At 43.4% G+C, this 25,636-nt stretch overlaps 2 protein-coding genes across 5 annotated transcripts in view; both read right to left on the bottom strand.

Moving 5' to 3' along the window:
* Positions 1-43: 43 nt before the first annotated feature.
* The window catches only part of LOC118387924 (tyrosine-protein kinase JAK2-like), a 74,386-nt gene continuing 48,793 nt past the window's right edge, over positions 44-25,636 (bottom strand). Inside the window, exons 8-24 of one of the 2 annotated variants that reach the window (XM_035776754.2) lie at positions 18,368-18,525; positions 18,174-18,285; positions 17,755-17,944; positions 16,712-16,833; positions 16,335-16,469; positions 14,078-14,165; positions 11,204-11,331; positions 10,687-10,825; positions 10,006-10,157; positions 9,379-9,529; positions 8,978-9,111; positions 4,702-4,891; positions 4,349-4,473; positions 3,901-4,073; positions 3,436-3,553; positions 3,001-3,114; positions 44-2,420 (exon numbers count right to left, since the gene is read on the bottom strand). In XM_035776754.2, the coding sequence (XP_035632647.1) occupies positions 2,313-2,420; positions 3,001-3,114; positions 3,436-3,553; positions 3,901-4,073; positions 4,349-4,473; positions 4,702-4,891; positions 8,978-9,111; positions 9,379-9,529; positions 10,006-10,157; positions 10,687-10,825; positions 11,204-11,331; positions 14,078-14,165; positions 16,335-16,469; positions 16,712-16,833; positions 17,755-17,944; positions 18,174-18,285; positions 18,368-18,525 (2,337 nt within the window). In that variant the 3' untranslated portion in view covers positions 44-2,312. The remainder of the gene's footprint in view (positions 2,421-3,000; positions 3,115-3,435; positions 3,554-3,900; positions 4,074-4,348; positions 4,474-4,701; positions 4,892-8,977; positions 9,112-9,378; positions 9,530-10,005; positions 10,158-10,686; positions 10,826-11,203; positions 11,332-14,077; positions 14,166-16,334; positions 16,470-16,711; positions 16,834-17,754; positions 17,945-18,173; positions 18,286-18,367; positions 18,526-25,636) is intronic. The other variant, XM_035776755.2, reaches the window with a different exon arrangement.
* On the bottom strand, positions 5,768-8,748 carry LOC127931870 (piggyBac transposable element-derived protein 4-like). 3 transcript variants are annotated; one of them, XM_052526007.1, is made up of 3 exons: positions 8,551-8,748; positions 7,315-8,507; positions 5,768-7,228 (listed from the first exon to the last, which is right to left on the bottom strand). In XM_052526007.1, exon 3 carries the CDS (start codon positions 7,188-7,190, stop codon positions 6,492-6,494), a length of 699 nt encoding a protein of 232 aa, XP_052381967.1. In that variant the 5' UTR covers positions 7,191-7,228; positions 7,315-8,507; positions 8,551-8,748; the 3' UTR covers positions 5,768-6,491. The 3 variants fall into 3 exon arrangements, with proteins under 3 accessions (XP_052381967.1, XP_052381966.1, XP_052381965.1); XM_052526006.1 differs by having other exon boundaries at positions 5,768-7,492; positions 7,574-8,507; XM_052526005.1 differs by having other exon boundaries at positions 5,768-8,507.

Below are 25,636 nucleotides of genomic sequence, written 5' to 3'. Positions count from 1 at the left end.
TGTCTCATCCACTAAATGGAAAAGCAAAAAAATGTCCTCGCTATATAATAACACATTGGTATTTATTAGGTTCATCAAAAATAAATAAATGTCATGTCTGCATTCGACCTGGGGTAAAACCACATTATGGTTAGCCATTACTCAATGTTTACTGTAGCTGACACCATGGTAACAGTCAGGCAATAAGGAAAAAATAAGCTCTTATTTTCCCTTAGCTTCTCTCCCCCCACTACTCTCCTGGTTTACCATGGAAACAATAACAACTAGCTGCAGGTCTGGGCCACCAGCTAAGTCAGCCAAGAGGACAGGAGGATCCAGACGCAATGACTACCATACCTCCACAGAACATTACACTTACCACCACAACCACGGTGTACCCGAGAGGAATTTCACACAGCTAGTTTTAACAGGGACTCACTGGTTTATGAGGATCCTACCCCCATTTAGCCTCAACACATCACCACAGTTTTCTCCGTGGGGAGACCATTCCTTGATTGTAGAACTACTACACCTGAGTAATTGACAAGTCACCAGTCAGAGCCTTAAATAGATACAAGTTTCTCTGTGGTGTGTGCGAATACATTTCAAAACAAGTATTTAAGAGCATCTTATTTTTAAAGAACAAGTAGTTGACAAGTAATATTTTGGAATGTATTTAAAATAAAATACTATTTGGAAAGATTTGCACGTATTTACAACGACTTAAAAAACATCATTGGAAGCATATGAAAGACAGTGTTTTCAAATAAATATTAGAATTATTTGGTGTGCATTTGAAAATAGTTGTGAATGTAGTTAAGTTTAGTTTGAAATCGAAGCTATGCAGGTCTCATTTGATTTATTAAATCGCAATATGAAGCCCATACTTTACATTGGTGTCTCATGAGAGGGACAAGATGCCATGTTGTTTCAAAAACAATTTCATAAAAGCTCGTTGGACACGGAGCATCAAAGTATTTGAAAAGGGGTTCAAATAGCGTCACAGGAAAGTTTTGAATAAGTAATCGTTTTGTTCTGTGTATTTAGAAAATACTCAAATACATATGAAAAAAGTAATTGAAACACTCAGACACTCAAACACACATGTATATGAACCCAGGTCTGTGCACGTGTGTGCATAAGTGACCTTTTTTGAGGGCTGACGGCGTGGATGGAGATGAAAGAGCCACTGTCACCAACATTCCACTCAAGAGGATGAATACAACCAAATAAAATGGCAGTTAAACATTTGTCTCTCACAAATAAATAAAACATGGCACTAAAAGCAATAAAATCTATTTCTGACCCGTTTTGCAATAACATACCCTTTAATACTGTACGACTGCTTTGATATAAAATAGCTGATATTTTACAATCAATCTAGCCTAAGCATTATAACTCAAATGCAGCACCAGCACACTTACGTTCAACTCGCAAACAGGTATGCACTCGTATAAAACAATTAAATAAATACATGTTAAAACCCTTTCCTCACCATGATCATAGATTATCACTTTTTTTAAATGAAAAATAACAAATATGTTCACTCAAAACACTTTAACCTTCGAAGTTTTGACATTGACATCATCTATGACAGTCAGCACGGCTGCCATAACAACCTACAATAAAAAAAGGAAGACAGACGACCTAAATATACTGACAGACAAAACAGTCTCGTCCACGTTCTTATACGTACTACTGATCCGGCAGAAGTTCATATTCATATTCCAATGGGAGGTCAGCAGGTGAGATGATGGCACATTAACACAATGTGGATTACCGTGACAAAGAGAAAAGTGGTTTGACATAATCCACTTGAGTCGAGGGAGGCAGGCAGATGGAACAGTCTTAACGTCTTTACTAAATGCACGTCTTCCGTATTGCTATCCTTGACGTGTTTCTGTGCTTGCCATTAGCATCAGCATTAACAACAGCTGAGTGTGTTCTGCCTGTGCTGGAGTCTGAGGCCAGAGCCCAAAATAAGTCATAATAGGTACGGAGAAAACACAACAGCATAGGAACAGCATGTGGTCATTTCCCTTCCCCAAATCAGTGGAAAAAAGGGACTAGGATCGCACACAAAGACAGACTTCAATATTGTCTTTTTGTGATTTCTCCCAGAATGCCATTGGTAATCCTCCCCGTTTGCTCCTCCTATCTGCTCCAGAAGACTGTTGGCTCAAGTGACTCCATTGTCGTAGTCTTTTGAGAGTTAAGGCGTCGTCAGGGTTCTATTGATTAGGGCACACCGTAGCAAAACGTTTTACAATGGACAAGGTGATCATGTGGGCTGGGCCAGGTCACCTCCAGTAGAGCCCTCCAGGAAGGGTTCCTCAGCCCTCTTCACTGTCCCGGAACGTGTCCACACTCTGGGCTAACTTCTTGAAGGTGGGCCGCAGACCTGGGTCACCATTCCAGCACTCTGTCATCATGTTGTGGATCTGAGGAGTAAATAGATACATTTGACAATTTAAAACGCAATACAAGCCCACAAATGGATAATGCACTTAAAATCATTGAGGATGACACACAAAAGTCCTCTTTAATAAATGGTTCAAAAAAGTTAACATTAACAACATTAACATACAAGCTACACAGTAGACCTCGCCAGAATAGGCAGAATTGGGTTACACATACAGTATAACATAACAAAACAAAAAAAGGACAGGACGACATTGTCATAGCCACAGAGCAGGACTCCCTCAGCAGATCAGCGATCTCTGGCTCCAAAACGGAGTTAGATGATGGTGATGTCAGTTGATGCCATAGAAATATAATGATGCAATTGGCTTGCTGGCCCTGATGTCGTCCACAGCTCAGCCTCTCTGTAGCCTGGACTTCGTATTCCACCACAACTAACGTGTAGCACCCACTTGGGAAAAAAGCCCACAACACATCAGTCCAGAGCAGCAGTCCTCCTCGCTACGAGCTCTCCGTTTAGGTTGCCGTACGATTTTGTTTAGATGGCAATCAGATACACACAAGACACAGAAACAGACAGAGACAGACGGTCAGCCTCACCTCCTCAGGACAGCCCTGGGGAGCAGGGAGTCTGTATCCTCTCTTAAGGAGATCAATGAGGTGATACACTATCATCTGACCCTGCTTGTCACGGCCCATCTTATCCATGAACACCTGGGGGTTGGGGGTTGGGGGTTGGGGGTTGGGGGGGGGGAGGAGTAAGAGCTAGGTTAATTACAGCTGTTTAAGGATGGTAGGTAAACTAATCAAATTAGCTCATTTCTATTAACCATATACAGAGACACCACATGGTACAAGAAATAGTCTTTAATGGTCACAATGACAAGTCTTAATCAAGCTCTTTGCACTTTTGTACAAGTTTGGCAGTATCAAAAGCGAGAACGGTTGAGGGAGACAGTTGAGAAAAGTGATGAGAGACGAAGAATGACCGTGTGAGGTAGAAGAGGAAAGCTAAAAAAAGGTACAGAGACGTACGGCTGGAGGACTGCAGTCCTTGTCGCTGTGGGTGTACAGCTCGTACAGGACCACTCCAAAGCTCCACACGTCAGAGCCCACTGAAAACTTGCTCTCAGTCAGCGACTCGGGGGCATACCTTCAACACAACGAAGCAACATGAACTTACAAATGCAAATAAGCATACACACAAATGAGCTTACAAATATATATAAAACATACACACAGCGGTGATATAAAAAGCTTTTAAAGAGATCCTTTAAAAAAGGGTTATAAAGGGTATCTAAGTCAAATATACAGTCAAAATAGTTTCCACAACATTAATAAACAGTCAATCCTTTTTTTCAAATTGTAGGATTGGTATTGGTGCTTGCCAATTAGTGAGCTCATTTGTGACTAACTTCATTAATAAAAGTAACAATCGACTACTGTCGTAACCACTATTCTCCCACTGCCTGTTAAAGAAGTTGCAGTATTATTTCTCACCAGAAGATGGGGCTCTCTCCCGGCTCCCTGACGGTGTAGTAGTCCTTGTCCTGAGGCAGGACCTTGGTGAGCCCAAAGTCTCCTATCTTCACCCTCAGCTCACTCTCTACCAGGATGTTACGGGTGGCCAGGTCTCTGTGGATGTAGCGCTTGGTCGCCAGGTAGTCCATGCCCTGCAGGAGCACACAAGTAGAGTTCAGTGAGTTCCTGTGAAGTCATAAAAATGACAGTCCACAGTAACAAACACCAGTCTCCTGATGAGCAAGGGGCCGCCTGCATTCAATTTAATCAAGTAGTAGAAACAGAGTTTAACAACATTCTTGTCAGTTCTTCTCCATTGGTTTTAATGGAAAATTGCTCTCCACTGCAAAAGTTTGAAAAAAGGTCAATCGTCTTTCTCAAGTATTTGCACAGTATTACAATGTACTGTGCTGTAACAGTCCTGTACCTTGCAGATCTGTGAGGCGTAGAGCAGGAGTTTCTTGTAGTCGAAGCGATCCTTGTTCTTGACGAGGTAGTCTCTCAGACTGCCGTAGGGGAGGTACTCCATGATCAGATGCAGGTTCCTCCGACCTAGGATGTGGTTAGAATTGAATAAACAGCACAGCAGTCAGATGCATAGCACTACAACACTTTAGCTTGCACTCATTTCCAGTGATTGAAAGCTCTTGTTATGATGGTCATGTACCGTACAAAGCTGGGACATAGTAGCATGATTCATCTCAACAGTTGAATATTGAAGAAACAATGACCCGAGAGAAGATTGTGGTCATCACACTTTGAAAAACATACTGATCTCACCAGCGCTGTAGCACACTCCCTTGTACTTGACGATGTTATCATGCTGGAGGGACTTGAGGATCTCGATCTCCCGTTCAAAGTCTCGGAGGTGTTCGGCTGTGCTGTGCTGCAGCTTCTTGACTGCCACCACCTCCCCTGTGTTGTCGAGCAGAGGATCGTACCTACACATCTCCACACTGCCAAAGTTACCCTGAGAGAGAGAGCGAGAGAGAGAGCGAGAGAGAGAGAGACAGAAAGAGAAAGAAAGAGAGACGGAAAGAGAGAGAGAGAGAGAGAGAAAGCGAGAGAAAGAGAAAAGAGAGAGAAAGAGAGAAAGAAAAGAGAAGAGAGAGAGAAAGAGAGAAAAGAGAAAGAAAGAGAAAGAAAAAGAGCCTTCAAAGACCCCTAAAGAAAGAGAGAATTGAGGAGAGAGAAAAGAGAGAGAAAGAAAGAGAGAGAGAAAGAAAGAGACAGAAGTCATTCATTTGAGAAAGAAAGAGTCATTTAACAGAGCTCTTATCCAGAGCGACTTAGAAAGCATTCACCTTATGACATCCAGTGGAAAGCCACTTTACAAAGTGCATCTAAAAGAGAGAGAAAGATTACTTTATCCTAAAGGAGAAAGAAGGTGAGAGAGTGAGAAAGAAAGGGAGTTTGTTCCAAAGCCAAAGAGTTTTGACTGGGCTGAGAGAGAAAGTACTTCCTCAGTGGTAGGGAGGCGAGAGGCCAGAATGAAAGTGCCCTTGTTTGAGTGTAGAGCCTGATCAGAGCCTGGAAAGAGTTCCCCTCACAGAGAGCAAAAAGAGAGAGAAAGAAGCCAGTGGAGAGAGCGGAAGCGGGGTGACGAGAGAGAAAGAAAGAGAAAGAAAGCGTTCTGGAGAAAGAGAGAGTTTAAAGCACAAGAGCCCAGAGAGAAAGTAAAGAGAGAGATGAAAGAGCCTGAGAAGGAGAAAGAGAGAGAGAAAGAAAGCGGATGAGAAAGAAAGAGAGAGCCACCGCCTTGATGTTAGTTGAGAAAGAAAGTGTTGTCCAGGAAAGAAAGAGCTCTGGGAGGAGGACAAAGTCAACCGTGAAGAGAATGGAGAGAGTGTGAGTTATTCATCTCGGTTAACCCAGAACTTAACCCTTGTGTAGTCTTAAACATTCTGTACACTCCACTTGTCCAAACGGTCAAAAATTACCTGCCTTCACTAGACCCCTAAAGTAAAGCAGCATAATTGAATATTAAACCACAAATCTATTTAGCATGAAGAAAAGAACCTGTCATTCATCAGCCTTTGTGAATATCTGGGTTTTCCCTCTTCACAATGCAGAAAGACTGCATTTAATCAGAGGACACCACTCGTATGTATTACAACTCACCTGTCACTTGTCACTTGTTTTCTTTACCTAAGTAGAGGATTATTATTATTATTATTGCTAAAGGTACTGCATAGGTGTAAACATACATTTTTTAGCAAACGATAGCACTTGGATAGCCAAAGAAAGTAGCAGAAATGTGCAGAAAGTAGTTTTGAATGCATTTTATTGAAGGGAAAAAGTATTTTTTGGCAACATAGTGATATATTCTTATATACTGTACAATGAGGAATTCAACTACAAAATACTATTCTTCTCCCATTTTTTGAACCATTGTCCACACCCACAAGGTGCATAAACAACAACAATAAGAAAATAAGATAATAGATACAAAACAAAACTGTGAAGAACATAAATCAATCAACTCTAATTAGCACATGTAGGACAGTATGCAAGTGTGTGTGCATGGACTTTTCAGATGTATTTCTCACGTGCAGCACATAGTATTTGTTTTAGTCCTTCTCTTGGGGGCAGAATTGGCATATCCTCCTCTTGCCTGCCTCAGCTGCAGCCTCAGGTGGATCAGGACAAGATTCATCCCCCCGAACAGCTTTCACAAGCGCTGCTGTGCGAGGGAGGCGCTCCCTTCTTTGAATGTGTGTGGTTACAAGTGCCTTTCCCAGCTGCTCCAGGAACACCCTCTTGTTCCGCTTATCAGGCATCCAGGTAGGGTTGATCTTGTTCCATATCACAAAGACATTGTACGATGACACATCAATGACGTTATAGAAGATGACCAGGGGCAAGCGGGCAGTCATCCTCCTGCAGCTGTACGTTCCAATCACCTTGTCCAGGTTGTCCACACCTCCTTTGTTGTGGTTGTAGTTCCGGATGATGGCTGGCTTCCTGTCCTCACGATCACTGATCTTAGCCGTTTTGTGCAGTGTGCTCATGAGGACCACATTCTTGTTCCTCTTTGGGAGGTAAGAAACTAGAGTGGTGGTGGAGGCAAACTTTGATGAGAAGGCCTCTCTCACCCTTGTTGCGAGGAGTGCAGGAGGGAGCTCATCAGGCTTGTTCTTTCTAACTGTGCCAACCATGGTGATCTTCCTCTTCAGGAGCTGCTGGCTGAGTTCATAAGAAGTAAAGAAATTGTCACACGTGACATTGTGCCCCCTCAGTCCATCTGTCACATCAAGCACAACCTGCATCCCCTGGTTCTTATCCGGGCCTCCTCTGGTCCGCTTCCCTGTGTCATATAAATCAATGATATTGCAACAATACATAATAGAATTAACAGTGAAAATCACTTACATTAGAGAAATAAAAATGTACCTCTGAATGGAACCAGTTGCTTATCCACTGTTACTTCAGGCCCAGGGTTGTAGACATTTGGCAGACGCTCCACCCACTTCTCCCAGACCTCTCTTATGGCCGCCAGTTTCTCTCGCACGGACAAATCGCCCTTCCACTCTCTGCGTCCCAGAGACTACATGTAGCCTCACCTCGGGACCTATACACACCCGCTAAGATTAGCAGCCCTATGTAGGCACGCAGGTCAAACTCATCCTTTTCCAGTTGTCTTGATACTTACAGAAACCCTCCAAATTTGTCATCTCCAGGAAGATTTTTTCAATGGCTGGTGTGATGCACATGTAGAATGTTGAGGCGATGACCTGGGCATGGTCAACTGCATGTCTTGTGGGCCCTGGGGTCATCCTTATTGTCCTTGTTGTGTTGCCATCCTGCCCTGGTTGTCATGTGGTGACAAGGACCATGTTATTTAGCTGTTCTTTGACAACAACAAAAAAAACTGTCTCTTTCAGCTTGTGTGGATGTCTTCTTCATCTGAAGATGATGTATCTGCTCTGGGTTGTAATTCTTCTTCTTCCGCATCTTCTTCTTCAGATACCTCCTCTTCTAAATCCCTGTTCTCTTGTTCCTCCTGGACATCTGAAAAAATCTGATCTACGACCTGTTGGGCACTAAAACGTGCACTCATGGCTTCAGTTTTGTCAGTAGCATACAATCTCAATTTCTCATTGTGTGTGTGTGTGTGTGTGTGTGTCTGGTTTTTGTGGTGTGTAAATGATTTTATAACTGCCGGGTCAAAAATGACCCTGAGACAATCTTTGTACCCTGGTGGTGTACAGCTTTCATGGAAATATGAACAAAGATGATGTTTCACTTTTTTCTAATGTTGGGGTCAGTCTAGGAAAAGTCAACCAATTTCAAGTTGAAAAAATATAATTTAGGTGGTTTTCTCTGCTATTAAACATAGTGGTGGGTCACTTTTTATTCGTAGACAAACACAGGGGTTAAGTCTTGTGTAATTGGTCAGATGTTCAGATGTTCTGGGTCCATATTGGTTAAGAGAAGGATCGGGAACCAGAAGGAAGAAGCTCTACCCTCTCTCTTTGCAAGTTACGGGCAAGTCTATGGGCTCAAATGTCCCAATGTAACGGCGCAAAAGAGGGGGGAAAAACTACAAAAGAGGGGGTGAAAAACTACAAAAGAGGGGGGAAAAACTACAAAAGAGGGGGTGAAAAACTACAAAAGAGGGGGGAAAACTACACAAGAGGGTGGAAAACTACAAAAGAGGGTGGAAAACTACAAAAGAGGGGGGCAAAACTACAAAAGAGGGTGGAAAAACTACAAAAGAGGGTGGAAAAACTACAAAAGAGGGTGGAAAAACTACAAAAGAGGGTGGAAAAACTACAAAAGAAGGTGGGAAACTACAAAAGAGGGGGGGGAGGGAAACTACAAAAGAGGGGGACTACAAAAGAGGGGTGGAAAAACTACAAAAGGGGGTGGAAAAACTACAAAAGGGGGGAACTACAACCACAGACGGTGCATAAACTAGCATAATGAAGAGAGAGAGAGAGAGAGTGTGTGTGTGTGTGTGTGTGTGTGTGTGTGTGTGTGTGTGTGTGTGTGTGTGTGTGTGTGTGTGTGTGTGTGTGTGTGTGTGTGTGTGTGTAGCTAGCGCGCGTCTAACCTTCCCCAGCTGCTTGAGGAAGATGAGATGTCTCTCTTCAAACAGAGCGGGCTCCTGGTTCTCAAAAGTCCCTGGGAACCCAAACCCTCTGGTCCTGTTGGGCACCATGTCACTCTCCACCAGCAACTCATAGTCTGGGACAGGAGACAGGACGGAACACAATCAATCCACGAGACCTTCTGTAAATCAACTAAACAACAATAATAATATGCTACCCAAAATGACCCATCGCCCTATATTCAGTATAAGTAGTCCACTCGAGAATCGAAACCACAACCCTAATGTTGCCAGCACCATGGTTCAACACGCTGAGCCATTGGAACGTCATCAGGTTTTAGTAAAATGACTAGAATGACATCTTTGTCTGTCGGCAGATCAGTAGAAAGATGAGGGCTACTGACCAGGAGTGAAGAGGCTGTTGAGGTCTCTGATGACAGCTCTGAAGGAAGGTCTGTTGGAGGGCTCATAGTCCATACAGCTGTTGATGAGATTGGCCAGCTCTGTCCACTTCGGAGCAGGCAGCTGGTGGCGGTCCTCATAGAACAGGCATTTCTACAGAGGGAGATAATAAAGATCAGAGCGAGTACACAATGTTGGCATTATATAGTATCCACGATGTCCCTTCTCCTTGTCCTCATAGAACAGGTATTTCTAGCAAGGAAAATACATTGAAGACATGAGTGCCAAAACATGTTGGTTTCAATAATAGATTTGATTCATTATACACATTTTCAGAAGACCACAAACTATGGCCCTCAAAACATAACACAACAGAGGAACGAAACCCTACAACAGCTCAAAAGCTTTTCATTTCCTGCCTTTTATTTGACTTCCTGCTTGTGAACTACCTTGATATTTGGGTGTAATTTACAGTGTGCTATACAACCAACGCTACAGAAACAGGAGATAGGCTCCTCCTGCCCTATGGGCCATTATGGCTCGGACTTGGCCTTCAAACTAAATGAACTATTTATTATTGCTGTGATTAATATGAATTGCCCAACAACAACACCTCCCCCAGTCTTTACCTTGGAGCAGTCCAGTGTGCTGAGTGGTTTGTCTCCTCCACTACAGATCTCCCACAGGGTTGTGCCGAAGGCCCACTTATCCGTGGCCAGAGTCAGGTGTCTTGGCACCTCTATACACTCTGGAGGCACCCAGGGGATACGCTCCACCAAGACTAGAGGTTATAAAGAAGAAGGAGGAGGATGAGTTTCCCTGTGACAATGGACTATACAGTAGTCAGCTTTACCCTACCGTTCTTCAGGTGAGGGTTAAGAATAAATCAGAGAGAGAAGAACTGCATAAGTTCAGGGATATTTTTGTTTCTTTCGTTTTTTAAATAATTGCCACTGCAATAGCCACAGAAATAGCCGACATTACTTAAAAGAAAAGCGCTTTGAAAAATGTCTGGAGTTTCTACCTTTGCATGCTTTCTGCATGGTTACCCCTTTTTTTTAATTTATTTCCTAGTATCTCCTCTTGGTGGAGGAGAGAGGAATGGTGGCGAAGAGAGGAGTGTCCTCTAACAACGCAGTATTTGTTTCCTTTGTAATATTTTATACGTGGTGAATACCTTGCATTAACACCGCCTGAGGAAGACTTGTTTGGTTCTAAATGCCCTGTAAAATTGCACTGTAAAGAACATGCATAAGTTCAGTAAAGTATCATTTCTTAGTAATAACTGATACACAAGAGCTGGTGCCCACCATCTTTGGGCAGGACAGTGATGCTGATTCCAGGGTCACTCAGTTTGATGAAGGGAGGGTTCCCAGTCTTCTTGTCCTCCTCTCGGATCAACAGGACGTTCTTGGCACACACATTTCCATGGATCAGGTTCTTATCCTCCTGTTACACACAGAATATGACAGACTGCAAATAAATATAATACCATTACGGTGCCCCACACACAGCTGATTGAAATAGTCAACTAATCATCAAGCTTCACAGTGGACTGTGGGTCAGATTCAAACCCATGTCAACTCTGGTATGGGTGTTGTAGGCAGCGGCCCTGACTGCTAAGACCACCCAGGTCACATAGCGGACACTTTGAGCCGAAGCGATTTACAGTGATTGCATACATTTTGTGTGTGTGTGTGAACCCTGGAGGTTCTTCTAGGAGGTGATGATTAGGGTCTTACTAGGTCATTGTTTCCACCTATGTGGTGTATGTGGCAATGAAACTTCTTAAATGTGTTACTGTATAACTGATTGGATTGGTGTTACCAGGTAATGCATAGCCCAGGCTAGCTGCTTGGCAACCTCTAGCTTCCAGGTGATGTTCACAGAGCTCTTATTCTTCTTCAGGTATGTATCCAGGGAGCCAAGCTTCACATACTCCTGCACCATCATGTCTGAAAAGCAACGGATTATAATTCAACAATCACAGCTGTACTACCGCAGCACAATACAGTGATATGTGCCAAATTGTACAAAAAGGGGATTTCAAACTGCCATAGAACTCCATATTGCCGCGATGAGGGCAAGCCATTTCCAAGCTTCTAATGGTTAATAAGGACTGTTGGGTAAAAGCATCCAATCTCCATCTCTATCTACCCACAGGGATGCTGGCCCATGTTGACTCCAATGCTTTCCACAGTTGTGTCAAGTTGGTTGGATGTCCTTTGGATGTTGGACCATTATAACACACATGGGAAACTGTTGATCGTGAAAAAGCTAGCAGCGTTAAACTTCTGGACTCAAACCGGTGCGCCTGGTACCTACTACCATACACCATTCAAAGGCCCATTCACCCTCTGAATCGCACACATACACAATCCACGTCTCAAAATGTCGCACGGCTTAAAACGCCTTCTTTAGCCTGTCTCCTCCCCTTCATCTATACTGATTGAAGGGGAGTTAACAAGTGACATCAATAAGGATATCGATTTCACCTGGTCGGTCGATGTCATGGAAAGAGCACGTGTTCTTAATGTTTTGTACAGTCGTGGCCAAAAGTTTTGAGAATGACAAATATTAATTTTCACAAAGTTTGCTGCCTCTGTCTTTTTATATTTTTGTCAGATGTTACTATGGAATACCGAAGTATAATTACAAGCATTTCACAAGTGTCAAAGGCTTTAATTGACAATTACATGAAGTTGATGCAAAGAGACAATATTTGCAGTGTTGACCCTTCTTTTTCAAGGCCTCTGCAATCCACCCTGGTATGCAGCCAATTAACTTCTGGGCCACATCCTGACTTACGGCAGCCCATTCTTGCATAATCAATGCTTGGAGTTTGTCAGAATTTGTGGGTTTTTGTTTGTCCACCCGCCTCTTGAGGATTGACCACAAGTTCTCAATGGGATTAAGGTCTGGGGAGTTTCCTGTTTTGTTCCCCAACCCACTTAGTTATCATTTTTGCCTTATGACAAGGTGCTCCATCATGCTGGAAAAGACATTGTTCGTCACCAAACTGTCCCTGGATGGTTGGGAGAAGTTGCTCTCGGAGGATGTGTTGGTACCATTCTTTATTGATTGCTGCGTTCTTCGGCAAAATTGTGAGTGAGCCCACTCCCTTGGCTGAGAAGCAACTCCACACATGAATGGTCTCAGGATGCTTTACTGGTGGCATGACACAGGACTGATGGTAGCGCTCACCTTGTCTTCTCCGGACAAGCTTTTTTATGGATGTCCCAAACAATCAGAAAGGGGATTCATCAGAGAAAATTACTTTACCCCAGTCCTCAGCAGTCCAATCCCTGTACCTTTTGCAGAATATCAGTCTGTCCCTGATGTTTTTCCAGGAGAGAAGTAGCTTCTTTGCTGCCCTTCTTGACACCAGGCCATCCTCCAAAAGTCTTCGCCTCGCTGTGCGTGCAGATGCACTCACACCTGCCTGCTGCCATTCCTGAGCAAGCTCTGTACTGGTGGTTCCCCGATCCCACAGCTGAATCAACTTTAGGAGATGGTCCTGGTGCTTCCTGGACTTTGTTGGGCGCCCTGAAGCCTTCTTCACAACAATTGAACCGCTCTCCTTGAAGTTCTTGTCCTTGTTAACACTCACACCTGTGTTTTAACGAGAGGGTCACTGACATGATGTCAGCTGGTCCTTTTGTGGCAGGGCTTAAATGCAGTGGAAATGTTTTTTTTGGGGGATTCAGTTCATTTGCATGGCAAAGAGGGACTTTGCAATTAATTGCAATTCATCTGATCACTCTTCATAACATTCTGGAGTATATGCAAATTGACATCATACAAACTGAGGCAGCAGACTTTGTGAAAAATAATATTTGTGTCATTCTCAAAACCTTTGGCCACGACTGTACACTCAGTTTATAGTGCCCTACAGACACTTATTGTACACCTTGTATATGTGGAAGGGTTTCTTATGCCACAGAATGTGGAAAAGGCCATCCTTTCTATCCTTAGGTTTTAAGTATTAATGTCACATGCCCAGTGAAAGTACAGTGAAATACCTTTCTTTCAAGCACTAAACCCAACAATGCAGTAATCAATAACAATGTAATACTAAAAATAACATAAGGTAGGTGTTCTTAATGGTTTGTACACACCGTGTATAGAGCAAGGCCTGCTTTATATGCTGTGGCAGCACTTGATGTATTAGCTTGCCTGCTCCAGTCATTACATCATAGGATTAAACCCAGGGCATCAGTCCATTCAGTAGTCACAGGTCACAGCTACTGTAAGCCTTTTAGTCCAGGCAGACAGTGTGGTGACCAATGCTGGCCCTGATGCTAACCCACAGAGAACAAGGACCATGTGGCCAAGGTCATGTTCATTAGGCACCAAATGGAAGAAAACTGACAAAAAAAAAGGGAGGGACTACCTGGACTTGTCCAATAAAAAAAGCACATTTTCGTGTTCTGTTACGTGCCCTAATGAACATGACCCTGTTGTGTTCAATCCTGCCTCAGCAGGACTCCGTTAGAAAAACACCCTTATCCCATCATAATAGACACCTTCACTGATCCTCAGACAGACGACACTGACTGCAGAGACAGACAAAGGTCAACAGTGTTGTAGAGAGGGCAGGGAAGTAGGGAGAGTTCAGGGGCTATGGTTGGGAGGGAGAGGTAGGCTATCAGAGGAAACGGCGGGAGGAACAGAATAACTGAATTGTGGGATGTCACTTACTTTCCTCCCCGCAGACACACACGCCATAGTTGAGGAGCATGTGCTTATGGGACAGCTGGCTCATCATACTGGCGGCTTCAAAGAACGACTGGTGAGAGACACAATTGAAAATGCAAAACATAGTAAATTAACAAATTCCATTTGCAAAACAACATTTTCCGGTCCCTTTCAACAGTGGTAGGAAAAGTACCCAATTGTCATACTTGAGTAAAGGTAAAGATACCTTAATAGAAAAGGACTCAAGTAAAAGTCAGCCAGTAAAATACTACTTGAGTAAAAGTCTAAAGTATTTGGTTTGAAATATATCAAAAGTAAATGGAATTGCTAAAATATACAAAAGAAAAAGTAAAAATAATTTCAAATTACTTAAATTAAGCAAACCAGTCTGCACAATTTTCTTTTTTTCTTTAGCCAGGGCCACACTCAGACATAATTTGCTAAATGAAGCATGTGTGTGTTAGTGAGTCCACCAGATCAGAGGCAGTAGGGATGACCTGGGATGTTCTCTTGATAAGTGTGTAAATTGGACAATTTTCCTGTCCAAGTGTAACGAGTACTTTTGCGTGTCAGGGGAAATTAACTGAGTAAAAAGTCATTTATTTTCTTTAGGAATGTAATGAAGTAAAAGTAGGCAAAAATATAAATAGTAAAGTACAGATACCGAAAAACTACTTTACAGTTGAAGTCAGAAGTTTACATACACCTCAGCCAAATACATTTAAACTCAGTTTTTCACCATTCCTGACATTTAATCCTAGTAAAAATTCCCTGTCTTAGGATCACCACTTTATTTTAAGAATGTGAAATGTCAGAATAATAGTAGAGAGAATGAATTATTTCAGCTTTTATGTCTTTCATCACAGTTCTGCTCACACATTCTCTATCGGATTGAGGTCAGGGCTTTGTGACACCTTGACTGTTGTCGTTAAGCCATTTTGCCACAACTTTTGAAGTATGCTTGGGATCATTGTCCATTTGGAAGCCTCAAATGAGACCAAGCTTTAACTTCCTGACTGATGTCTTGAGATGTTGATTCAATATATCCACCTAATTTTCCTACCTCATGATGCCATCTATTTTGTGAAGTGCAGCATTCCCTCCTGCAGTAAAGCACCCCCACAACATGATGCTGCCACCCCCATGCTTCACGGTTGGGATGGTGTTCTTCGGCTTGCAAGCCTCCCCCCTTTTCCTTCAAACGATGGTCATTATGGCCAAACAGTTCTATTTTTGTTTCATCAGAACAGAGGACATTTCTCCAAAAAGTACTATCTTTGTCCCCATGTGCAGTTGCAAACCGTAGTCTGGCTGTTTTATGCCAGTTTGGGAGCAGTGGCTTCTTCCTTGCTGAGCGGCCTTTCAGGTTATGTCGATATAGGACTTGTTTTACTGTGGATATAGATACTTTTGTAGCCGTTTCCTCCAGCATCTTCACAAGGTCCTCTGCTGTTGTTCTGGGATTGATTTGCACTTTTCACACCAAAGGACGTTCATCTCCAGGAGACAGAATGAGTCTCCTTCCTGAGCGGTATGACAGCTGCATGGTCCCGTGGTGTTTATACTTGTGTACAATTGTTTGTACAGATGAACGTGGAACCTTCCTTCATTTGGAAATTGCTCCCAAGGATGAACCAGACTTGTGGACGTCTACAATTGTTTTTCTGAGGTCTTGGCTGAGTTCTTTTGATTTTCCCATGAGGACTTGAAATACATCCACAGGTACACCTCCAATTGACTCAAATTATGTCAATTAGCCTATCAGAAGCTTCTAAATCCATGACATGATTTTCTGGAATTTTCCAAGCTGTTTAAAAGGCATAGTCAACTTAGTGTATGTAAACTTCTGACCCACTGGAATTGTGATAGTGAATTGTAAGTGAAATAATCTGTCTTTAAACAATTGTTGGAAAAATTACGTGTGTCATGCACAAAGTAGATGTCCTAACTGACGTGCCAAAACTATCGTTTATTAACAATACATTTTTGGAGTTGTTGAAAAACGAGTTTTAAACTTCCGACTTCAACTGTAAGTAGTACTTTAAAGTATTTTTACTTCAGTACTTTACACCACTGCTTTCAAAAACGGATGCAGACTTTTATTCAAATCAAGACTAGCTCCTGAACACGACAGCTCTCTTAGGGTCATATCCTAACTTGGATTTAAACGGAGTCTTCACTTTTTCATGCATTGATTTCAAATCAAAGACTAAGTTAAGATGAATCTCTTACTGACGTGAGAGTCATTTTCATAACTAACCTCGGAGTAGTTGCGATGGGCCTTGTCCAGGATCTTGACAATGACATCCATCTGGTGAATCTCTCCATAGTCCCCAAGCTCCTTCCTCACGCCACAGAAGATCTTCGTGAACGTTCCCTGACCCAGACTATCTTTCTGTAACACACAGGGAACACAATCAATTCCCTGGTGCTTAAGTGGCAGGTCTGTTACTACCCCCAACCTACCCAATAATCGCCTCTTCAGAAGTATTTTTTGTACGTGTGTGTGTGTGTGTGTTTGTACAGAACCCAGTGGCCTCTGCTCTCAACCTAATTGACCAGAGCTATTAATTTTTAGTAATGAGTGAGGAGGAATATGGATAGGTAGAAAAATAGTGTTTGAGAGAGGCATCTTACGATGACAAGGTCCTCCTTGCGTATCTTGTGGAACACCATCTGGCTAATGTGTCTGTGGAGGGAGGGGGAGAGCGGCACCTCAGCACCCTGGTTACCCCTGCAGACCAACAGGTTAGACTTGTCTGCAGAAAGATGGGACAGAGATGAAGATGTAGAGTTAGGGGTATATAAAGAGATTGTCTTAGTCTCCCCCGTAACTCCTTAAGTTACCTGTGAATATAGGGTAGAACGCAGCTAGTGGGGTACATACATTTTGTTATTGTATGTGAGTCAAGACCAGGAGGGGGACAAGAGGTCCGAGACCGAGCCAAGACCAGAAAAATACAAGTCCAATTCAAGACTAAATGCCACCAGTCACATTTGGACTTAATGGGTGGGACCGTTTTTACAAAAACGTAAGGAAACAGGTCACTGAGCAACAGCGAGCAGTAGTTTTCCCACAGTCTAGCTAGCTTTTGTTGTTGGCTAGTTTGCAGCGGTTGCAGCAGGTATCAAAGACTATGTTGTTACTAATTTGTTAGCTTCTTCCTAACTTTGAACAAGAAGTTCCAAATGATCATCATCATCTGGTGAGCGGAACTGTGTTTTGTGTTGCAGCGCTTGTTGATAGCCATCTCTTTGAAAATAACTTCTGTGCGTTAATCATAGTTGCATTCAAAGTGGAACCGACAGCATTTTAGCAACATGAAATATTTTTAGAATCGGTACATTTAAATCGCACTTTGGAAAGTATTCAGTATTAGGGTCGTTGCCCTGATGGAAGGTGAACCTTCTCCCCAGTCCGAGGTCCTGAGTGCTCTGGAGCAGGTTTTCATCAAGGATCTCGATCAGTGTGTCATGTCTCCTTTTGAAGGATAGTGCATTATTTGTTTATTAAACTCCTGTGAGAATATAGATCGAGAGTCAAGTGTGGCTGGAGAGCGAGCCCAAACGTTTCCCCAAATTGCTAACATTGGTCAATGAAATCAAGTAGGACAGTTTATGTTATAAACACAAAAACACAGCTATGACCCATTGTTGCTCCTTATCCCCTGACCTCTCACCTTTAGCCTTTGGCGGGCAGCACTTGGTGAACTTGAAGATGTATCCGTCAGAGCGCAGCGCCTCCTTCTGGTAGCAGTGGAGCAGCTCCCTTAGAGAGCTGAAGCTCTTCTTAGCCCCAGAGAGGACGTACTCTCCCTGGTCTGTCTTCACTATCTGGCAGTGCTTAAACTCCACCAGGCTGTCACTCTGCTTCAGAGAATAGAGGGGGAACAGGTTAAAGACAGATACACACAGAGACAGACATACACTTTTGACAGTAAGGTTATAAAATGTTCACATGAGGTGAAAGGCTACCATAAGTCTGTTCTGGACTAAACATGAATAGTTCTAGTTTTAAAGTTAGAGCAGTGGGTCAGGGGACTCTGGGGCCACTCAATCCATCAGGTCACACAGCAACAGTATCATGCATTGTACTCACCCCCACTACAAAGGTCAGGAAGTATTTGTTGTAGTCCTTAGGGCTGCTGCGGAGGATGTACAGACCCTTATGATTCCCAGACCGTCGCAGCTTACTGGTCGCAAACTCCATCCTGAGGACAGAGATGGAGAGGACAGATGGGTTCAGTCATGGTCGAGTGTGAGCGTGAGCGTACGCACATACACTTGACTTACGAAACCGGGCCGTGACAGTAGCTCCGAATGTCCTCCAGCAGTTTAGGGGGCGCCGTCTCTTTACACAGGTAGTGGTGGGAGTCTGCTATGAGCCTGTAGTAGCCATCCACCAAGGACACAAAGGACAGAGCCTCGGACAGGGAACGGAACTCCAGCTCCTGTGTAGTAGAGGAGAGCGCGAGGGAGAGCGCGAGAGAGAGCGCGAGAGAGAGAGAGAGCGAGAGAGAGAGAGAGAGCGCGAGAGAGAGCGCAAGAGAGAGAGCGAGAGAGAGAGAGCGCGAGAGAGACAGTTTAAAGAAGATGGAGGAAAAGAGAGGGTTGGGTCAGTACTCTGACATGCTTTTCTAACGGAAAAGGCCTCGTTGTTACTTTGAGCCAGATATGAACCAGCAACCTGACATGGCCAACGTAATTAATCCGGTTAATCCGACACATGGGCTATATATAGTAAGAAAGGGGCTCTGTTGTTTCGCTCGCTAGTTTCAGCAGAGAGGAAGAGGCGAAGCGAGAGGGTTCCCTCTTGCAAAAATCTTCCCCGAATAAATAAGCCCAATGCGTTTCTATGGGTATACTGTAATATGCACACCTAAGATTGTCGCCTGCACTCCTGCCTTTGGGACAACGACTCACATTGCTAGGGGGGAGACATGCGTATTTCATCATTATATACAGATCTCTGGTTTCAGCCACTTTCGAATTAGAAAGGAAAGTTGGTGGGTGCATAGTGCACTGTTCAGATGCTGACTTCCCCTCAAGTAAATTTACATTTTGCCAAAATTCTACAATTACTCCTGTCTAAATAAAATCACTCCAAATACTTTATCAGAGAGCTTGACTTAGCCACAGAGGATCATAACCTTCTTTGAAACAAAATAGCTGTGGGTTGTTTTAAAATCACAAGCTCATAGGCCTATGCCTATTTGGGAAGCCCGCAATTCGGCCAGTGCGTGTGGCAATAGGCCAAGCTGATTATTGTTTGCGGCTGTCAGTGAAAAGCATCTTAAAATGTGTTTAGATAATGACACAAGGGGAGGGGTGTGTGGCAAATATATGGCCTTCCCCTCTCCAGAATGCAGGCACTGCTCTCCAGAATGCAGGCACTGCTCTCCAGAATGCAAGCACTGCTCTCCAGAATGCAAGCACTGCTCTCCAGAATGCAAGCACTGCTCTCCAGAATGCAGGCACTGCTCTCCAGAATGCAGGCACTGCTCTCAGAATGTGCTTCGCTCTCTCTCTCTCCCGCCTATTCTTGCACATTCATTGTTTCATTGTGTGAATTGTTTTCCTTTTGATTGTTTATTCAAGGCTGTTGGGTTGACGGTTTCATTATCGCAATAATTCATCGATATTAAATAAAGAGATGATTGTTTGAAGAAATGACGTCTCTCTCAGTACTGAATTTCCAAGACACCCGTAGGCCTAGTAAATTTCCCTGTTCATCCCCGTCATTTGGTGACATTCATGTATGTTATTGCATGTGCTGCAGTAATTTACCGTTCTCATTCCCAGAGAGGAAACGTTGAATGCAGAGTTCACCACCTGCTACACTTGTGAGAAACAACTTTTGGTTAATCATTTCATAAACATCATTTTAGGTGTTTTGTCCATTTTTTTTTCATTGCCTTTTGTTTGGAGTGCTCCATGTGAGCAATGAGCATGTGTGTGGTTTCTCTGCGCCTGAGCACGCCAACCTGCTCAGTTGATACATAGTTGCACTTCACGAGCGATAGCTCAAGACAGGTCAGAATCAAAGGGAGGCAAACAGGAGGAGTAGAAAGATTAATGTGATTGAAAGAACCTAGATTTTAATCTGGAAATGTCCTGTTTTTATTTGTCAGCTTTAGGCCGATGTATTTTTGACGACGGAAGTTATAGGCCCACTGCTGCATTGTAGGCTCTCTGAGTTTCACGCCCTAATTCCTTTAGCCGCGTATCAATGTGTCCATACGGCAAAGACCGATTGATCCTGCATTAGTTGAATTTGAACTTTTAGATTAATATCATTTTAATTCAGATTATGATTAACCATGTGACAATAATGTTGAGAAACAATGATATTATTTATTGAAAATAAATTGTTCCCCAAAAATTGTTCCACGAATCATAACTGGCACACAGATACAGTAGGTAGACATGTTAGGAGAAATTGTAAGCTTCCCTAAACTTGAAACTCACGCGCGGCTTATGGTCTTCATTATGACACCCAATAACAAAATTAGCGCACACAAGAGGTCCCATGGGGGGGTTATTATTATTATTTTTAATGCCCCTCCTATAGAAATCAAATGCCGCCCAAATGATTTGTTCTGGTGCCGGCCCTGGAATAGTCCGACGGGCGGAAATATGATCACTTGATGATCACAGCGTGTGCAGCCTGAGACGAAGAACAGAGCGCAACTTTTTTGGGCTACTTTCTCAAACGCATCAATAGCCTATAGTTGCACTATGCAGCCCATATACGTTCTGATTTGTAAGACATTCTAAGACTTGCATCACTCACAACTAAAGCCGATAGCCTATAGGACCGGTTTCAAATGATCACTTTTATGCTCAACATAGCCGCTTCGGAATGGGAAAAATATCCTTCACACTTTATCTCGCCAACCTCAATTATATTCTTCTTACTATACAGTCATAGATTTGGCACGGGACATAAGCATATCATGTCTGCTAAATGAACAAGCCTACAGCCTATGGCATGGTGCATAGCAAGATAACATACAGTAGGCCAACTCATATCCTGTTCTTCTGAAACACATTTATCATATATCATGTTTCTTTAGACCTGCCTAAAATAATGCATTTATTGTGATGGTATTATATTACATTGATTTATTAGAAATGGTTAAATATGTATATGTTCCAAGTGCGCAGATGAGCAGCTTATATGCATGGAGGCCTGGAGATGCTGAATGTGTTTGTTAATTAACGGTCAATTACCGTAAGATAACTGGCTGACAAAATGTAATTACCACCACAGTCCTAGTCAACACCCACAAGGCTGTGTGGCGCAACAGTATTCCAGGGCACATTCTCAGAGCATGTGCAGAACAGCTGGAAGGGATATTCACAGTCATTTTCAACCTCTCCTTGTGCCAGTCTGTAATTCCCATGTTTCAAGATGACCACCATCAATCCTGGTCCCAATAACTTTTAAGGCTTCATGCCACAATGACTACCGCCCTGCAGAACTCACATCTGTAATCATGAAGTGCTTAAAGAGGCTGATTATGGCAGACATCAACACCCTCATCCCAGACACCCTAGAGCCACTCCAATTTGCAAACCCTCTCAATGGAGCCATAGACGACACAATCTCAATTGCACTTCACACGGCCCTAACCCGCCAAGAAAAGAGGAACACCTATGTGAGAATGCTGTTCATTGACCACAGCTCAGCGGTGAACATTATTGTCCCTTCCAAGCTCGTCACCAAGCTTAGGACACCGGAACACCTCCCTCTGCAACTGGATCCTGGACTTCCTGACGGGCAGATCCCAGGTGGTGAGGGTAGGCAGCGTCACCTCCGCCACGCTGACCCAAGAAACTCTTCCACACATACAAGGTGTACAAGTGGCTGTAGGGTAATGAACAGCAAAAAACTTCCTCTCACTGTCAACTGTGTTTATTTTAAGCAAACTTAACACGTGTAAATATGTGTGTGAACATAACAAGATTCAACAACTGAGACAAACTGATCAAGTTCCATAGACATGTGACTAAGAGAGATGGAACAATGTGTCCCTGAACAAGGGGGGATCAAAACCAAAAGTAACAGTCAATGCAGCTGGTGGCCACACCAGATACAGACGGCATCCCCAGCCGCAACATCAGAGCATGCGCAGACCAGCTGGCTGGTGTGTTTACGGACATATTCAATCAATCCCTATCCCAGTCTGTTGTTCCCACATGCTTCAAGAGGGCCACCATTGTTCCTGTTCCCAAGAAAGCTAAGGTAACTGAGCTAAACGACTACCACCCCGTAGCACTCACTTCCGTCATCATGAAGTGCTTTGAGAGACTAGTCAAGGACCATATCACCTCCACCCTACCTGACACCCTAGACCCACTCCAATTTGCTTACCGCCCAAATAGGTCCACAGACGATGCAATCTCAACCACACTGCCCTAACCCATCTGGACAAGAAGAATAACTATGTGAGAATGCTGTTCATCGACTACAGCTCGGCATTTAACACCATAGTGCCCTCCAAGCTCGTCATCAAGCTCGAGACCCTGGGTCTCGACTCCGCCCTGTGCAACTGGGTACTGGACTTCCTGACAGGCCGCCCCCAGGTGGTGAGGGTAGGCAACAACATCTCCACCCCGCTGATCCTCAACACTGGGGCCCCACAAGGGTGTGTTTTGAGCTCTCTCCTGTACTCCCTGTTCACCCACGACTGCGTGGCCACGCACGCTCCAACTCAATCATCAAGTTTGCGGACGACACAACAGTGGTAGGCTTGATTACCAACAACGACGAGACGGCCTACAGGGAGGAGGTGAGGGCCCTCGGAGTGTGGTGTCAGGAAAATAACCTCACACTCAACGTCAACAAAACTAAGGAGATGATTGTGGACTTCAGGAAACAGCAGAGGGAACACCCTCCTATCCACATCGATGGAACAGTAGTGGAGAGGGTGGTAAGATTTAAATTCCTCGGCGTACACATCACAGACAAACTTAATTGGTCCACCCACACAGACAGCATCGTGAAGAAGGCGCAGCAGCGCCTCTTCAACCTCAGTAGGCTGAAGAAATTCGGCTTGTCGCCAAAAGCACTCACAAACTTCTACAGATGCACAATCGAGAGCATCCTGTCGGGCTGTATCACCGCATGGTACGGCAACTGCTCCGCCCACAACCGTAAGGCTCGCCAGAGGGTAGTGCGGTCTGCACAACGCATCACCGGGGGCAAACTACCTGCCCTCCAGGACACCTACACCACCCGATGTCACAGGAAGACCATTAAGATCATCAAGGACAGTAACCACCCGTGCCACTGCCTGTTCACCCCGCTATCATCCAGAAGGCGAGGTCAGTACAGGTGCATCAAAGCTGGGACCGAGAGACTGAAAAACAGCTTCTATCTCAAGGCCATCAGACTGTTAAACAGCCACCACTAACATTGAGTCGCTGCTGCCAACCCACTGACTCAACTCCAGCCACTTTAATAATGGGAATTGATGGGAAATGATGTAAAATATCACTAGCCACTTTAAACAATGCTGCCTAATATAATGTTTACATACCCTACATTATTCATCTCATATGTATACGTACAGTGCCTTGCGAAAGTATTCGGCCCCCTTGAACTTTGCGACCTTTTGCCACATTTCAGGCTTCAAACATAAAGATATAAAACTGTATTTTTTTGTTAAGAATCAACAACAAGTGGGATCAACGACATTTATTGGAAATTTCAAACTTTTTTAACAAATTAAAAAATGAAAAATTAGGCGTGCAAAATTATTCAGCCCCCTTAAGTTAATACTTTGTAGCGCCACCTTTTGCTGCGATTACAGCTGTAAGTCGCTTGGGGTATGTCTCTATCAGTTTTGCACATCGAGAGACTGATTTTTTTTCCCATTTCTCCTTGCAAAACAGCTCGAGCTCAGTGAGGTTGGATGGAGAGCATTTGTGAACAGCACTTTTCAGTTCTTTCCACAGATTCTCGATTGGATTCAGGTCTGGACTTTGACTTGGCCATTCTAACACCTGGATATGTTTATTTTTGAACCATTCCATTGTAAATTTTGCTTTATGTTTTGGATCATGGTCTTGTTGGAAGACAAATCTCCGTCCCAGTCTCAGGTCTTTTGCAGACTCCATCAGGTTTTCTTCCAGCATGGTCCTGTATTTGGCTCCATCCATCTTCCCATCAATTTTAACCATCTTCCCTGTCCCTGCTGAAGAAAAGCAGGCCCAAACCATGATGCTGCCACCACCATGTTTGACAGTGGGGATGGTGTGTTCAGGGTGATGAGCTGTGTTGCTTTTACGCCAAACATAACGTTTTGCATTGTTGCCAAAAAGTTCAATTTTGGTTTCATCTGACCAGAGCACCTTCTTCCACATGTTTGGTGTGTCTCCCAGGTGGCTTGTGGCAAACTTTAAACAACACTTTTATGGATATCTTTAAGAAATGGCTTTCTTCTTGCCACTCTTCCATAAAGGCCAGATTTGTGCAATATACGACTGATTGTTGTCCTATGGACAGAGTCTCCCACCTCAGCTGTAGATCTCTGCAGTTCATCCAGAGTGATCATGGGCCTCTTGGCTGCATCTCTGATCAGTCTTCTCCTTGTATGAGCTGAAAGTTTAGAGGGACGGCCAGGTCTTGGTAGATTTGCAGTGGTCTGATACTCCTTCCATTTCAATATTATCGCTTGCACAGTGCTCCTTGGGATGTTTAAAGCTTGGGAAATCTTTTTGTATCCAAATCCGGCTTTAAACTTCTTCACAACAGTATCTCGGACCTGCCTGGTGTGTTCCTTGTTCTTCATGATGCTCTCTGCGCTTTGACCTCTGAGACTATCACAGTGCAGGTGCATTTATATGGAGACTTGATTACACACAGGTGGATTGTATTTATCATCATTAGTCATTTTTGTCAACATTGGATCATTCAGAGATCCTCACTGAACTTCTGGAGAGAGTTTGCTGCACTGAAAGTAAAGGGGCTGAATAATTTTGCACACCCAATTTTTCAGTTTTTGATTTGTTAAAAAAGTTTGAAATATCCAATAAATGTTGTCTCACTCCATGATTGTGTCCCACTTGTTTTTGATTCTTCACAAAAAAATACAGTTATATCTTTATGTTTGAAGCCTGAAATGTGGCAAAAGGTCACAAATTTCAAGGGGGCCGAATACTTTCGCAAGGCACTGTATATACTGTACTCTATATCATCTACTGCATCCTTATGTAATACATGTATCACTAGCCACTTTAACTATGCCACTGTTTACATACTCATCTCATATGTATATACTGCACTCAATACCATCTACTGTATCTTGCCTATGCCGCTCTGTACCATCACTCATTCATATATCTTTATGTACATATTCTTTATCCCCTTACACTTGTGTCTATAAGGTAGTAGTTTTGGAATTGTTAGCTAGATTACTTGTTGGTTATTACTGCATTGTCGGAACTAGAAGCACAAGCATTTCGCTACACTCGCACTAACATCTGCTAACCATGTGTATGTGACAAATAAAATTGGATTCGATTTGATTTGATTTACTAAGTACTGCAGTGCAT

The sequence above is a fragment of the Oncorhynchus keta genome, chromosome 9 (assembly GCF_023373465.1).
Source record: "Oncorhynchus keta strain PuntledgeMale-10-30-2019 chromosome 9, Oket_V2, whole genome shotgun sequence".
NCBI classification, from domain to species: domain Eukaryota; kingdom Metazoa; phylum Chordata; class Actinopteri; order Salmoniformes; family Salmonidae; genus Oncorhynchus; species Oncorhynchus keta.
The sequence above is the reverse complement of the archived record's forward strand: the minus strand, read 5'-3'. Positions and strand labels throughout refer to the sequence as shown.